This window comes from Mobula birostris, chromosome 9 (assembly GCF_030028105.1).
Source record: "Mobula birostris isolate sMobBir1 chromosome 9, sMobBir1.hap1, whole genome shotgun sequence".
NCBI lineage: Eukaryota > Metazoa > Chordata > Chondrichthyes > Myliobatiformes > Myliobatidae > Mobula > Mobula birostris.
In genome coordinates, this window is record NC_092378.1 from 130,757,874 (window position 1) to 130,775,527 (window position 17,654).

The window sequence follows — 17,654 nt, forward strand, 5'->3', positions numbered from 1 at the left end:
GTGGGCCCTAGTACCTTGCCTGTGAATTTCCTTTGCTACTTTCTTTGTTTGTGTGAAAAGATACTAACTCTGAGTATATATTGTCTTTTGCTCTTCCAGAAACATTACATGGAGACCAACAAACCCATACTTGAATTGAAGCATGTTCCCCTTCCCTCCCATCATGCTAATTCTAATTTCTTTGCAAACACTCCCCCTTCTGACATTCAGTCTTTTCCAAAGCAGCAGTCAGCTGGCAGGAAAGTTAGTTACTGTCCGCATTGTTCCATCCAAATTCAAAATGGTAATGGTTGCATTCACTCAATTGGTAATGACGCTTCAGAACACACAAATACTGGAACAGTTACATGTCAAATAAGTTCAATGCCTACCTTCCACACAAAGTACTGTAAAGCAACTACAGCTAAACATCTTTTGGATGGAACTCCATGCCACTTGACTAGCCCCTATACTGAGAACATTGTCTCCAGTTATCAGTTTCAGCCACCCCTTTCCCAGAATCTATCTTGTTGTGGAAATCTCTTCAAACAGTCCCAACCCTACCATTCGAGTGTCTCAAAACTGCATCAAGTTCCTGTGCATCAGAGCTACAACACAAATAGTCATTTTTCCTGCACAGAGCTCACTGGCAGAGTTAGTGGGCATTTGGAAAACCAAGAGAATCAAGATGACCAACCAAAACGTGTTTGCACCAACTCTTTACCTTTGCACGTGCCTTCTATGTTTCTGAAAAATTCACATCGCTGTGATGATTGTGCAAATAAGGTTAGTATATTTGATTTGAAAATAATTTTTTTTCAAATTACTTGTAAAACTTAAGTCCTTTAACTTTCAGTATTTTGTCCAGCTTGTATGATGCATTTCTTTTATTTCACATGCAGCTTTCATTAGTTGTGTGCAGCGATTTTAATGGTACATTTATACCATTCAGCCATGTAATGAGATGCTGCAGACTTGGGAATGGTGTTTGATATAGTTACACCAATAGTATTAATATGCAAAGTCACCTTCCCCACATATTCAGATCCCACTCGTCCATTTTTTTTTGTTCTTTCACACAGCTCTAGCCTCATCTGTCCTTCAAAAAGGCCGAAACACAATTGTTTCTAACTAAATTAGATTTATTTAGGTGGTGTGTCATATGCTGAACATTTGGTTTTAACTGGTTATTTCTCATATTTTCACCAATATATGCTCATTCCCAAGTTTGTAACATAGTACTCTTCCCGTGTTCAGCATTATGCCTGACCCTTCTAACTTGAACAGCACCAAAGCTGATAATCTTTACATTACCTGTTCTTTACAATACTCTTAAGCATACAGTTAAACTTCTGTTGAACCAATGCAGAAAAACATCTATGCATTTACAAACAGCAAAAAGGTAAAAACAGGAAGTATTATGTAGTGGTATTTGGTTCATTAATGCCATACACATTATCTGTTGTATATTGAACTAGTTTCAGAATTAACCATTTTGCTTAATTTTCTCTGAGTAACTTGCTTACCGTGAAATCTGAAGTGTAGCTTTAGTTTATTTCTTTAATCTTTGTTGCAGTCACCCAAGCGTCCTGTTTTGGATACAACAAAGATTTGGCCAAATATTCCCCCACCAATTCAGTCCGTTCCAGTTTCTATATCGACGTGCAATGGTGCTCAGAATGAAGATCAAATGACAGAGACACCAATCCTAACAGCAGGAAATTTGGGCCTCCAGCCTCAGAAGTATGGTATGTGCTTTAATATTCTTTCCCATTCATGTCAATTCTTAGCTTTAGTGATAATGCAGTGTCATTCAATTTTCAAATTCTATATTGACAATTTCATGCCAAAATTGCCTTGTGGAGAGGTAATTATCCAGTAAATTTATGATCCATGCTGTAATTACAAGATGGATTACAAGGTGGCAAAGGTAATACAAATAGGGTCCCTCAATTATCAATTACATAAATTAATTTTTTAAAATTGTTTATTCATCTTCACATGCAAAACAGAAATATGGGCCTTTTGACATCATAACCAACCCAATTCATTCTTCACTTGTTGACCATGTGTATCAAGTTTTAGGTCAACTGCAATGAATAATGTGCAACAGCAGGAATTCACCTTTCCTTCGCCTACCTTCAATTAAATGGTCCTGTTGACACGTTGGCTGAGGTCAAGTAAGTTTGAAGAAGTGACATAAATTTGACTGCCCTTGATAACAATTCAGCACTTGACTCATTAAGGAACCATGGTAAAATGGACATCATGGAGAAAAATACTCCATTCATCGGTCATACCATACATTATAGAAGTCAGTTGCAGTCATTAGTGGTCATTCATCCCAGCCCTAGAATATTATTGCAGGAATTCCTCTGGGCCTAGTCCAAATCACAGCCATATTCATATGCTTCTTCAATGATCTTCTTTGCATCCTAAGGTCAAAATTGAAGATACAGTGGATTCTGGTTAATTGGAACACATCAGGACCAGTATATTTTTGGTTCAATTAAGCAGCTGCCCCAATTAGCCAAAGTTTCCTGGAAATAGGTAAAAGTGTATAAAAAAGGCAAACTACCATTTAACTGAGTTTCAAGTTATGCATACAGATAAATTAGAATACTATCAATACAATTACAGTACTATTAAACAGTGTGTTATTTCTTAATAGTTATCAATGGAGGAATTCATCCACTGTACAGTGCGAGTTCTTTTGATTAACTGTAAATGGAGAAAATTCGTGCACCTAGTACAGATAATGAATGGCTTTCATTGCCTTCCTGCATGAATTGGTGCCATAATCCAACAACAACTTTCCTGGCATCCTGTGTAGTCACTAGCTCAAGTTCAACTGTGTCATCATCACTTCCCTGATCTTCATATTTCCTGCTTTGGTATTTTGATACAGTGCTTTCAACGGTTGCATCCTCCAAATCTTCATTTTTACTGTAACATTCAACATGTTGGCAAGGGTCTGAATTTTTTAAAAGTCAAAATGAAAAAACAGAATTATCCAAAATCACTGCTTTTTGGATTGGCATCCATTGGCCCAATTGGATAACATAATACAAACGTACGCAACTGACGCTATTTAAAAACTGCTCACTCCATGTATGGTGTAGTGTCCATTGGCCACACAAATGCATGCGTCTGATGCTAGTTAGAAACTGTTTGGCAACAGTATCCTGCCCCAATTAAGTGGCATAGTGTCCCAAATAAGTAGTTGCACCGATTTTCCCATGGCCAATCAACCGGAATCCAGTGTAATCACTGATGAATGCACATTATTTGATTCTTACTCAAAAACAAAATTAAGGCAATTCATGTCTGCATGCATCAAGATCAAGACCACATTTGCTCTTGTGTTATTAAGTTCCATATAAGAATGAGGCATTGACTATGCTGAACAAGGGAGAAGCTAACTACTAATACGTAATTGTTATATGCCATCATTGTCTGCTTATCCTATATTATCAGTGTGGTGTAAGTCCCCATTAACCAGTAAATTAACTGGACAGGCTGAGAAATACCACGGATAAGAACATAAGACACTACAATTTGCACGAGTAGGAAATTGTTCTGCAGTTACTTACCATGGCAGTCTCACAATACCTTCTAAACCCAAGACCTCTGCCACCAAGGTGGATAAGGACTTCATGTGGATGAAAACACTCCATCCTCCAAATCGCACACCATCCGGACTTGCTGGATCTAAATTTCAGAATCCCCCTTCCAACAGTGTTGTTAGGGTGTCTTGACAGAATGACTGAAGCATTTTAAGGCAACATATGGCATGCCTTCTTCACCAGCCCATCTACTTATGTTGTCCTAGCACTGATTACTGATCATAACCTTCAAATCAGAACAATACCCTCATGTTTCTTTATGCATGGGGCCTCTACAGAAATTGGAAACAAACAGGTAAAACAAAGATCAAAGCTTCATTTATTATCAAAGTAGACAACTCTGAAATTCTTCTTCCCCAGATAGCCACCAAAACCAGGTAAGAAAAGAACGGCAACATATTCATCAACCCCCAAATCCCTCCTCGCTGCAAAATAACGAAGAAAAACAGAACAGGCACATCAACCCCAAATGCTCCTCCCCCGCACACAGAAAAAGGGACAGATCAGTGAAAAACACATAATATAAAAATCTGTAAGACCGAAAAGTAAAGTCTACAGTCCAAGCCCACATCCAAAACACAGAAAACCTGCGTAACGTTCCCTGGGCCCAGTGGCAGGCTTTTCCCTCTCCATAGCAGAGCAATCCCACCAGCGATTAAGAGGCAGGCAGCCAGTGCTCACCTTCCACATTTGCCTGTCTTTCATTAGATTTGTGCATAAAGGAGGATGTTAGCTGGTGCAGTTTCTAGGCAATCATGTTTAAGTGCGCAAGCTGACACGAGTTCCAAGCTGAATGTAAATTATGAGCAGCTTTATGTTAGTATTACTTTATTCAGAAACTTAGTATTCAAAAAATTATGCCAATCATTAGCAATTTAAGTTACTGAGAAAGTATACATGAAAATATGGCACTAACTCTGGTGAATTTTCAACAGGATTATCTGATGTAGCAATACCGGGCCAACAACAGGAGAATCTACCACCTATTGGGGTGTTTTGGGATATAGAAAATTGCTCTGTCCCAACAGGACGGTCAGCCATGACAATAGTACAGCGAATCCGTCAACAGTTTTTCCAAGGTCACAGAGAGGCAGAATTCATTTGTGTGTGTGATATTAGCAAAGAGAACAAGGAAGTTATCCAGGAGCTTAATAATTGCCAGGTAAGTCACCTGCATAATCTGCCTGTACTAGTGACTGTGTTTTCTAAATATTAAGGATTTTATGTTGCTAGTATTTAAAACAGAAAGCCAAATTTCAGATTGAAAAAAATTCTTAAGTTTAAAACTCTTTCTATTTTAAAGTTCCAGAACCTTGCTAAGTATCTCGTGCAGTAAAATGGACAGCCCTTCAGCCCAACTCAGCCCTAACTCACTCCCCCCACACACACCCCCATTCTACATTCAAAATCAGGTGTGTTCCAAAACAGGCAGATTGGTTGAATACATTGATATCTAGCAGGCTAACATTACCATCTCTTATTATGCTTCATTCCACTAAATTGTAATTGTAAGATAGAGCACATACACATTAGTAATGAAGTTGTGATGAAAACCAAGTTTAAAAAATATTTTTTTTTGGTGCAGGTGACAGTTGCACATATAAATGCAACAGCAAAGAATGCTGCCGATGACAAGCTTAGACAAAGTTTAAGGCGATTTGCTGATACTCACACAGCTCCATCCACTGTTGTTTTGGTATCCTGTAAGTAACCAATATACTTAAACACATTTAATTACATCAGGAAAAACTGATCATGGGCAAAGGTTACTAGAATAGCAGCTTAGTCTGGTCTCCTCAGTGAGAAGACGTTAATTAAAAGTAATGTAGGGTATATTCCATTAAGTAATTTTAGGTTTAAAATCTGGAATACATAGCATGCTGAAAGTCAGTGTCATTGTTGGTGCAATGAAATGTCGCTTGCTTAGATCTTAAAATTTGTGTATCTTTTATAATTTCTAATGACAATATATGTGTACTATGAATGAACATAGAGAAATATTTTCCTGTCTTTTAAGCTAAAAATATAGCAGAGATTGATTTCAATCAGAATTTATTCTTTCTAATAATTGTAGTTTGATCATTTTATAGCTGATGTCAACTTTGCCTCAGAACTCAGTGACCTTCGGCATCGGCATGGTTTTCAGATCATTTTGGTGCATAAGAATCAAGTTTCAGATGCACTTCTACAACATGCACACAAACATATCAAATTTGAGGAATTTGTTTCTAACTTACCACCAAGATTACCAGAGAAAACACAAGTAAGTTTCTTCTCAATGTTATTAAATCACATTTTCTAAAATAACACAAGTCATTACTTAAGTTTTTATTTGTTGCTAATGCGAACTACAATTGCAGGAAGTTTGGATACTTGCAGATTTCAATTATCTTTTCTCCCTTTTTTCCTTCAACACCAATTTTTTTTCCAGTTTTCAAGACATGTTCATTACTAGCATGCTTTTATGACACTCCAGTAGCTAGGTGCTCATCATGACAAAGACAGGCTTTAATTTTTAAAAAAATTTCTGAATCATGAACATCAGCTAAATTTCACAGCCACCATGCGTGTCTGGAGTATTAATCATGGTCTCTAGGTGAACGGCTAAGGATTTCCGGAGTGAAGGCAGTTTTACTACTCGGGTAAAAGAGAGGTAAGACTGCGCAGGCGCTTGACGTCAGCCAGTAGAGCGGGAAAAGTTTAAAAAGAAGTCCATCATATCCAGTGGGCAGACACGTGAGAGAGAGCAGAGTGACAGGGCTTTGGCTCAACAGGCTTAGGCGATAATGAGGCGAGGTAGGTTTACCTGTGTTAATTGCGGAAAAGAAGTAGTATGTGTGTGACACCGGTTTTCTGTGCTCGGTGTCAGATGTGGGAGGTCCTGGAGTCTCCCAGCTTCCCGGACGGCCATATCTGCACCCGGTGTGTGGAGCTGCAGCTTCTAAGGGACGGAGTTAGGGAACTGCAGATGCAGTTCAACGACCTTCGTCTGGTCAGGGAAAGCGAGGAGGTGATAGAAAGGAGTTATAGGCAGATGGTTGCACCGGGGCCACAGGAGACAGACAAGAGAGTCACTGTCAAGAGAGGGAAGGGAAAGAGTCAGGTACTAGAGAGTACCCCTGTGGCTGTACCCCTTGACAATAAGTATTCCTGTTTGAGTACTGTGGGGGGGGACAGCCTACCTGGGGGAAGCAATAGTGGCTGTGACTCTTGCACAGAGTCCGGCCTTGTGGCTCAGAAGGGTAGGGAAAGGAAGAGGAAGGCAGTAGTAATAGGGGACTCTATAGTTAGGGGGTCAAAGAGGCGATTCTGTGGACGCAGGAAAGAAACTCGGATGGTAGTTTGCCTCCCAGGTGCCAGGGTCCGGGATATTTCAGATCACGTCCAAGATATCCTGCAGTGGGAGGGAGAACAGCCAGAGGTCACGGTACATATTGGTACCAATAACATAGGTAGGAAAAGGGAAGAGGTCCTGAAAAAGGACTTCAGGGAGTGAGGAAGGAAGTTGAGAAGCAGGACCGCAAAGGTAGTAATCTCAGGATTACAGCCTGAGCCACGCGACAGTGAGTATAGGAATAGAATGAGGTGGAGGATAAATGTGTGGCTGAGGGATTGGAGCGGGGTCAGGGATTCAGATCTCTGGATCATTGGGACCTCTTTTGGAGCAGGTGTGACCTGTACAAAAAGGACAGGTTGCACTTGAATCCCAGGGGGACCAATATCCTGGCGGGGAGGTTTGCTAAGGCTACTGGGGAGAGTTTAAACTAGAATTGTTGGGGGGGTGGGGACCGAACTGAAGAGACTGTGGAAGAGGTGATTGGCTCACAGTAGAGACAGCATGGAGGCAGTTTGTGAGGGAGGATAAGCAGGTGATAGAGAAGGGACACGCTCAGGTGGACGGTTTGAGATGTGTCTATTTTAATGCAAGGAGTATTGTGAACAAATCGGATGAGCTTAGAGCGTGGATCAGTACTTGGAGCTATGATGTGGTGGCCATTACAGAGACTTGGATGGCTCAGGGACAGGAATGGTTACTTCAAGTGCCAGGTTTTAGATGCTTCAGAAAGGACAGGGAAGGAGGCAAAAGAGGTGGGGGCGTGGTACTGTTGATCAGAGATAGTGTCATGGCTGCAGAAAAGGTGGACGTCATGGAGGGATTGTCTACGGAGTCTCTGTGGATGGAGGTTAGGAACAGGAAGGAGTTTATAGGCCGCCCAATAGTAACAAGGATATCGAGGAGCAGATAGGGAAACAGATCCTGGAAAGGTGTAATAATAACAGAGTTGCTGTGATGGGAGATTTTAATTTCCCAAATATCGATTGGCATCTCCCTAGAGCAAGGGGTTTAGGTGGGGTGGAGATTGTTAGGTGTGTTCAGGAAGGTTTCTTGACACAATATGTAGATAAGCCTACAAGAGGAGAGACTGTACTTGATTTGGTATTGGGAAATGAACCTGGTCAGGTGTCAGATCTGACAGTGGGAGAGCATCGTGGAGATAGTGATCATAATTCTATCTCCTTTACAATAACATTAGAGAGAGATAGAAACGGACAAGTTAGAAAAGCGTTTTATTGGAGTAAGGGGAATTAGAGGCTATCAGGCAGGAAATTGGAAGCTTAAATTGGGAACAGAAGTTCTCAGGGAAAAGTGCGGAAGAAATGTGGCAAATGTTCAGGGGATATTTGTGTGGAGTTCTGCATAGGTATGTTCCAATGAGACAGGGAAGTTATGGTAGGGTGCAGGAACTGTGGTGTACAAAGGCTGTAATAAATCTAGTCAAGAAGAAAAGAAAAGCTTACAAAAGGTTCAGAGAGTTAGGTAATGTTAGGGATCTAGAAGATTATAAGGCTAACGGGAAGGAGCTTAAAAAGGAAATTAGGAGAGCCAGAAGGGGCCATGAGAAGGCCTTGGCAGGCAGGAATAAGGAAAATCCCAAGGCATTCTACAAGTATGTGAAGAGCAAGAGGATAAGACGTGAAAGAATAGAACCTATCAAGTGTGACAGTGGGAAAGTGTGTATGGAACTGGAGGAAATAGCAGAGGTACTTAAATGAATACTTTACTTCAGTATTCACTATGGAGAAGGATCTTGGTGATTGTAGTGCAGACTTACAGCAGACTGAAAAGCTTGAGCATGTAGGTATTAAGAAAGAGGATGTGCTGGAGCTTTTGGAAAGCATCAAGTTGGATAAGTCACCGGGACCAAATGGGATCTACCCCAGGCTACTGTGGGAGGCGAGGGAGGAGATTGCTGAGCCTCTGGTGATGATCCTTGAATCATCAATGGGGACGGGAGAGGTTCTGGAGGATTGGAGGGTTGCGGATGTTGTCCCTAATTCAAGAAAGGGAGTAGAGATAGCCCAGGAAATTATAGACCAGTGAGTCTGACTTCGCTGGTTGGTAAGTTGACGGATAAGATCCTGAGAGGCAGGATTTATGAACATTTGGAGAGGTATAATATGATTAGGAATAGTCAGCATGGCTTTGTCAAAGGCAGGTCGTGGCTTACGAACCTGATTGAATTTTTTGAGGATGGGACTTAACACATTGATGAAGGAAGAGCAGTAGATGTAGTGTATATGGATTTCAGCAAGGCATTTGATAAGGTACCCCATGCGAGGCTTATTGAGAAAGTAAGGAGGTATGGGATCCAAGGGAACATTGCTTTGTGGATCCAGAAATGGCTTGCTCACAGAAGGCAAAGAGTGGTTGTAGACGGGTCATATTCTGCATGGAGGTCAGTGACCAGTGGTGTGCCTCAGGGATCTGCTCTGGGACCCTTACTCTTTGTGATTTTTATAAATGACCTGGATGAGGAAGTGGAGGGATGGGTTAGTAAGTTTGCTGATGACACAAAGGTTGAAAGTGCTGTGGATAGTGTGGAGAGCTGTCAGAAATTACAGCGGGACATTGATAGAATGCAAAACTGGGCTGAGAAGTGGCAGATGGAGTTCAACCCAGATAAGTGTGAAATGGTTCATTTTTGTAGGCCAAATATGATGGCAGAGTATAATATTAATGGTAAGACTCTTGGCAGTGTGGAGGATCAGAGGGATCTTGGGGTCCGAGTCCATTGGACACTCAAAGTAGCTGCGTAGGGTTGACACTGTGGTTAAGAAGGCATACGGTATATTGGCCTTCATTAATCGTGGAATTGAATTTAGGAACTGAGAAGTAATGTTGCAGCTATATAGGACCTTGGTTAGACCCCACTTGGAGTACTGTGCTCAGTTCTGGTGGCCTCACTACAGGAAGGATGTGGAAGCCATAGAAAGGGTGCAGAGGAGATTTACAAGGATGTTGCCTGGACTGGGGAGCATGCTTTATGAAAACAGGTTGATTGAACTTGGCCTTTTCTCCTTGGAGCGACAGAGGATGAGAGATGACCTGACAGAGGTGTATAAGATGATGAGAGGCATTGATCATGTGGATAGTCAGAGGCTTTTTCCCAGGGCTGAAATGGCTGCCACAAGAGGACACAGCTTTAAGGTGCTAGGGAGTAGGTACAGAGGTGATGTCAGGGGTAAGTTTTTGACTCGGAGAGTGGTGAGTGCATGGAATGGGCTGTCGGTAACAGTGGTGGAGGTGGATATGATAGGGTCTTTTAAGAGACTTCTGGGTAGGTACATGGAGCTTAGAAAAATAGAGGGCTATGGGGAAGTCTAGTAATTTCTAAGGTAGGGACATGTTCGGCACAACTTTGTGAGCCAAAGGGCCTGTATTGTGCTGTAGGTTTTCTATGTTTCTATGTTACTAGCCCAATAAATTAACAACTGTGCCACCAAGGATACCCATATTTGTCTACCTGAACTCAGTTCATTTTAGATACTAGAGTGTAAGATGTTGCATTTGAGTGCTATAATGCATTTCACCTGCTTTGTGAGAAGTGTGCTCCTGCAAGAAATTGCATTGTTCTATTTTCCACATAAAGCTTATTCCTACATGATTGAACTAACAAGAAAATATTTATCTGAAATAAACAGAATACTGGAAACATTCGACAATAGTTAAACAATGCATGGAAAGTGGGAATAGTTAGAAATTGAGGGGTGTGACAAGGGGATGAAAGTGGGTTAGGAAGGAGAGAAGAAAAGTGGAGATCTATGATAGGGAGGGGGAAAGAAACCATTTAAATTACAGAAGCCTAGTTTTTTCTTTCTGCCCATTCATTTTCTTTTTCCATTCTAGCAATGTCATACTCTTCTGTATGTGTACAATTTGCCAATTAATAGAGACAGCAAGCAAGTCAGCAACAGACTGCGCCGTTTGTCTGATAATTGTGGTGGAAAAGTTTTAAGCATTACTGGCAGCAGTGCAATCCTTCGTTTTACCAGCCAGGAAAGTGCTGAGCGTGCACAGAAGCGTATGGAGAATGAAGATGTGTTTGGGAATAAGATTCTTGTATCGTTTACACCAAAAAATAAAGATTTTTGTGAAAGCAAAAATAACTGCATAACAGTTGAAAAGACAAAATCCCCTAAAAAGGCAAGTAAACTTGCAAAACTATCTCAACTGAATAAAGACCTTGATGAACAATCCCACAATGGAAAAAATCCTTCTGTTAAGAACTCACGGACACCACAAGGATCAGCAGTTAAAAATGGAAAAGTCAGAAGTTTGCAGGTAAATAGTTCCTTTAATGCACCTCTGAGTATATGTGGCTTCATAGGAAGGTTAGTAAATTGAGTATATTTCATTTTGTACAAATGAGGAAGGTATAAAAATAGCTTGAGTTATGATGGTAGTTAAAAGTGATATCTCCATCCAGCATAACATGAACTGTTACTTTGTTTGGTTCATTTGGGCTGTGGTAGCATTTTAACAGTAAAGTTAAGGAACTGAAATAATATGACTTGAACGTTATTTGGTGAGTAGCTGACACATAAAATATGTCACATATAATTCATACTTCCCACACTTATTGATATGCAATAAATCTGTTAAAAGGCTATGTTCATCAGTCCACAAGTTCATAAAGAAAGTGTTCAGCATACTGTACAATCAAATAGTTTCACTGATCTGACTGATTTTATTCGTCGCCACTCAAATGAAATACCAGAGAGCAAACATTATGGGCTAGAACCTCCAACAATCTACACATTCATGTCTTATTTGGTTGTCAGAGCTTCAAGGATTCACTTGCCAAAGCCTCACATACCCAGAAGTTCAACATTCCCTTTTGCAAAACTTGAAGTACTTATTATTACTACTACAACTACATTGATCACATTAGCATGTCCAAGAGATCAATTATCCAGCTGCGGGAAAAAGATTGATATCGGCCTGCTTTCACTTAACAAAGTTAACAAATTTCACGTCACATGCCAGTGATAATAAACCTGATTCTGACTCATTCAGTCATCATCACATTGGCTTCACATCTTATCAGCCAGAGGTTTCATGATATCCACCATAATTTGATCTACCCATTGCTCCCAATAATCTGTCCACATGCCACATCCCAGCTGAATTTCAGTGGTTCGATTTAATAGCAGAGAATGTATATAATGTACAACCTGAAATTCTTACTCTCCTCAGGCATCCACGAAACAGAAGCAAAACCCAAAGAATGAATGACTGAAACATCAGAACCTCAAAGCTCCCTCCCCCAGTTGCTCCAGCTAAAGTACCAACCCCCCTCCCCCCACCATGCAAACAATAGCAAAAACCCCAGAGATCATAATGTAGAGTCCATCAAAAAGCTACATTCCATTCTAACACTATCTCGGATAGTCTCTCTCTCTAGCAAGGGAGAGAGAGGTTGCTCCTGCAACAAATGAGTGCAGAAGACCACACCTCACTGTTTCAGTGTTACAGTCTTTCAACAGGACCCAAGCCACCTTGAAAAGAGAGACATCAAAAAATAATCTGTTTCGCAGACAAACTGGAAGAAATCACCTTGGTCTGCAAAAACCTCTGGCATCATCAATCTTCGCAGCACTGCTGTCCTGATCCCCCTTTGTGAACTGTGGCTCCTTGCACACCGAGCTGTGACCTCCTTTTTACCCTTTCCTCCCCACAATAAATAATAGGATTCTCCCTTGTTTGGAATGAAAATACTGGGATAATGCTCATGTTATGAGGATGCCAGGCATTAGTTCTGCATTGGTTATGTAGGATCTTTTGTGCAGATACACTTCAAATCGTTACATCCAGTTTCATTCCCATTTTGACTGAAATTTGAATAAACTGACTTGATGGTCCAGGATCCTCCCAGTTTTTTTTCTTATTTAGTCAACCGCTGAGACAGCAAAGCAGTAGCTGAATAACTGCAAGGTCTTTGCTCATCTATACCCTTGGTTGGTGTTAATTTACATACTGAAGGCCATTGAAGACTAATTGCTTTTGTTGGGGAGATTTAGTCTCCATTAGAGCCCCAGTTAAAGTATCCTCTCTTTGGCCTTGGCAGGTGCTGTGAAAAGATGGGCATTTTCCCAATAGTTACAACACTAACTGGCAGTCAGTGGATTAAAGTTTGGAAGAAAGGAAATGTCAGAAATTACAGCATTTGGCAGGACAGTCAGTCTGGCCCATAGATTGACACCATTTAAAGGTACAGAGAGGCCAAAGAACTTACAAGACAAGGTTTTCACTGTGCCTCAGTACATGAGACAATAATAAATAAATTTATTAAACTGTCAGTTCTTCATGTTAGTGATATTTTCTGTGAAATACAATTATTTCTGTAAATCACAAAATGAATGTGAAATACATGCGAAACCTCAAATTAAATCATGACTTGGAGAGCTGCCTTAGAGTCATAGAGCCATACAACATAGATACAGGCCCTTGGGCCTGACAAATCCATACCGACCACAGTGCCCATCCAGCTAGTTCCAATTTCTTCTTTCACCCATATCCTTCTAAGCCTCGTCTCTCCATGAACCTATCCAAGTGCTTCTAAAATAATACTACCGCATCTGCCTCAACACTTCTTTTGGCAGCTTGTTCCATGTACTCACCACCTTCAGTGTGAAAAATTCCCCCTTAGCTTCCTTTTTTCATCCTGTCACCCTAAATCTTTAACACGAGGAATTCTGCAGATGCTGGAAATTCAAGCAACACACAACAAAGTTGCTGCCTGGCATGCTGCGTTCACCAGCAACTTTGTTGTGTGTTACCCTAAATCTTTGTCCCCTTTTTCACCATCTTGTTTACCTGTCATCCTGCTCTCCCATTCAAATATTGTTGCAAATTTATTACATAATTTCAAATGTATTAACTAATTCAGTTTGTGGGCTATAAACAGAAGTTTATAAGCTGCAAATCTATCTAATTTTACAATTCCTTATTGGAATCTATCACTTTATTTACATTGGTTATGCTTGAATTTGCTTTAGAACATAAAGGCATTGATTTGGAAAGGTCCTTTTGGGAAAATAAACTGATAGATGATAATAAGAATCACATATCACTTGAACACAACATGACACCTTTAACTCAGAAATAAGATTAAATTGATTAGGAGGGTTGCTTTTCCTCATTTAAAGTGACTTTTTTTCTCCATTTCCATTTAAACACTTTCCTACATTATCTTAACTACGTATAATCTAATGCATACATTTGCAACATTTTTAATTTATCCTCTGATCTGTTTCTGTTCACCATTTACTAATATACTTAGTTACATGAAGGTGTATTGTGCTAATCAGAGCTGTATTTTTTGTTCCCCAGTAAAGCTGAACAATTGAAAAATATGAAACATGAATATTCAAGCCTTTTTCCACTTTACAGTGTTACTAAGACCTACTGGGCTGAATCTTACCAGCTTGAACTTGTCGCCCACTATCTCCCAATGACCAAATTTAGCAGAACAAAATGAATAAGGCCTATCTCCGTACCTAGAAGTTTTCTAACCACATTTCCTGAGCATAGTCAAGTGCCCCATGGAAGTCCCGTGCCAGTGGAACCCTTGTCCCAGCTTTGCTAGTTATAAAAGCTATAAGGGTCACTTAATAGCTTCTCAGTGTGTCTAACATTCACAATATTGAAAGACAAATGAGAAGCAGTTTTTTTAAATTAGTGAAAATACATTACTTCATGAAACTGAGGAAGTTAGAATGAAAGTACCTTGCCCAATACTTAACATCCAAAGCATTACAATCCTTTTGAAATCAGAAGGGTCCTAGGCCACATTTCTGCTGGTGCAGGACCTGGAAGTCAGTTCCCCGACATAAATTAACCACAGGATACCACTGGAATTCAGAAATGGAGGAAACTGAAGCATTTGACATTGTATATCTGTTGGTAAATTTTGGTTTTCACAATAGTTGTATTGCAGCCCATTTTGCTTTAACGTAATCAACAAGGTTAAGTTGTGAACCCATGACTGAATCCTTGAGCTTGTGAGCACAAAAACCTAATTAAAAGTGCAAAAGAAAGGTAGCTGTTGCAGAAAACATCAACTTACCCTTCAACCCTTAATGTTCCTGTGCTAACTTGACATTTTAAAAAATGACTGGACCAATACATGATTAGTTACATGTAACAATATATTTATGGACTATAATGCACAATGCTACAGATTATACATTCTTCAGTATTATTTCTCTTTTATTGTTTGTTAAACCTTGAAATTTTTGCTCATTCAACTACAAAATATTGTGCAAATTAGAAAACTTAATGTTTACTTACCATAATGATCTTCAGTAATGTTCAGGACAATTCAGGAATACCCATCAGATTTAATAAAACTGTAAGACAGATATCTAATATTATGTTAAAATTCCCTTATCTTTGAAGAGATGCAGATGGGTAATTAGAAATGTGACTAAAAGCTTTTTCACTCAAAGCGCTGTTTAAATGTGTGATTGGAACTTCCATTTATATTTGTAACTATTTTATTACAGTCTGCCCCACCTCATAATTTGTTGTCTTTTAGGGTAGTAAGTATTGGTTCAGTTTCAAAATGTGCTACAAGAAGAATCATAAGTCGTCAAAACCTGTTGGTATTCTATGCAAGTGTTTCCCTATTGAAATGGAAATTACAATTTATGGAAGACTGGGACTCCCGTTAAAATATTTGTTTTAATTAAATTGTTGAGGTTGAATGGATGGTTATGTATGAAGTCTTTTTACTTGAAAATAGAATGCCTTTGTCCATTTTCAAAATAGGAGTTACCAATTGAGAAGAATGTTTTTTCATAATTTTTTCACCAGTTTCTTTCCTAAAACCTGAATTTCAAACTTTGTTTAAATAGTGAAAATGCATTTTTAATTTTTTTTATTGGAAACATAGCAGCTAGTCAATGTCTTGAAAGAACAGTTTTGCATTTTTAGCAAAATATATATTTAGTAAACAATTTTCTTGATATATGCATGCATTCTTGAACACAATTTGCAACTTAAAACTGAACAGACTTATCCAATTCAAGTAAACTTTAGAGCAGTTATCTACAAGGTAGATAATGATGCATATACAACTCTGTGACTAATTAGATAATGATTAATTTAAGCGCTTCAGGTGTTTTGCATGAAAATGTAGAAAATTAGTAATTTATTTTCCTCACCTCTCCACCCAAAATTAAAACAATGAGTAAACTTTATTTCACTTTGTCCTTAGAACTAAGTAGCTGATATGGTAGTTGTTTGCCCTATAGTATGGAAGTTTAGAGTCCAGTGTAGTGCTTAGGCTATATGTTTAACACTTGGGATCTTTTAGTCCTCTCTGGTAGGCCTACCATTATCTTATGTGAATGAGGGACTGCAGTTAAACATCCCTGCAAGTGAATATTGAATTTTATTAGCGTTTCTGCTGGTTTACAAAAGCCTCTCAGGTTTCAGTAAAATCAAATGGAATATTTTTTAAAAAAAGCTAAGTTTTAATATCTTGCTATCATAATCTATTTTGAAATAATTGGAACTTGAAACAGTAAGTATATCTTATGCTGCTGAATTGATATAAATAATATGGAGCAGTGCAAATTTTGAAGCTAATCCTAAATTGGGTATTCATTGCAGTTACTTTAGAACTAACTGGTTGTACTAAGTGGACTTGTAAATATTCACTTTGTAGATTAATGAGTAATAAGCTAATTAAATTTTAGTGCTTTGAATTTTATGAACGTTTCAAGTACTTTCACAAACTGAATATAAGGTAGTTATTTCTTGAAATTGGTTTATAAAATTGAAAGCAGGTTTTGTCAGAGTATATGCCAAAGGTTTGTTAGGACTTGAGCAAAAGTGAGTTTAGTTATGATTGGATTAAATAAACAGTTTTATAATACTTGAGGCTCAAGGGAAACACCTTGATGGTATTTACTTCTAATTCTTTTTCACTTAAGGGCTATGTAATTCTAGTTCTACTCCTTTTGTCAAGCTTAGCTTTAATAGAGCATTCTTTCAAATATTTGTATCTCTTGAACCTCCCAGTTATGGTTTGGTGAGCAAGATTCTCATTTAATACTTGTGGATTTTAGTTTATTCAGCGCTTAGTAAATCAGGAAAATGGTTTTAAAATTTAAGCTGGTACAACTATTGAAGTGAATTTGTACATTGTTGCACAGTTTTAACTGATTCCTTATTTACTTTATAAGGAACTCTGTGGTATGGAATCCAAAACCAAGCAAAATGTGCGGATGCAACAGATCAAAAAGAAAGGATCTGAATCTCCACCAATAAGTTATTCTGTTCATTCGCCAGCCACTCCTAAAACCACAGGAAATGGAGATTCTATCATCGGAAGTAATAAGTGAGTTTATATTGAATATCTGAGTTAACTGGGGAGTAATTTTTTTTGTATTTTATTATCATCATTATATTTCTAGTTTTAATTAGTACATTGAAGTAAGGAGTAAACACAATTTTGATGAGCCATGTCAATTACATGTGTTGATGAGAGTAATTGACTTTTAATTACTGTTAAATTGTCACTGTTAAATAATGCTACATGCTGCCTTTACAGATTTTTGTCTATTTAACTTCCTGGTATTAAAGATTGCTGGTAGTTCATAAGTGCTTTGGCATCTTATTCAGAAAGCTAATATTTTGAGTAGAATACTTTAATCAAAATGGAATGAATGCTTTGGAGAACTTCATTTAAAGAGAAA

The 17,654-nt window shown here is 38.8% G+C and overlaps 1 protein-coding gene across 4 annotated transcripts in view; it reads left to right on the forward strand.

Annotated features, from left to right (window-relative positions):
• Window positions 1-17,654, forward strand: part of LOC140203067 (meiosis regulator and mRNA stability factor 1) — a 65,093-nt gene that overhangs the window by 17,719 nt on the left and 29,720 nt on the right. For all 4 annotated transcript variants that reach the window (XM_072268821.1, XM_072268822.1, XM_072268823.1 and 1 more), the window contains 7 exons: window positions 100-765; window positions 1,556-1,727; window positions 4,541-4,767; window positions 5,191-5,308; window positions 5,696-5,868; window positions 10,795-11,229; window positions 17,142-17,296. In XM_072268821.1, the coding sequence (XP_072124922.1) occupies window positions 100-765; window positions 1,556-1,727; window positions 4,541-4,767; window positions 5,191-5,308; window positions 5,696-5,868; window positions 10,795-11,229; window positions 17,142-17,296 (1,946 nt within the window). The remainder of the gene's footprint in view (window positions 1-99; window positions 766-1,555; window positions 1,728-4,540; window positions 4,768-5,190; window positions 5,309-5,695; window positions 5,869-10,794; window positions 11,230-17,141; window positions 17,297-17,654) is intronic.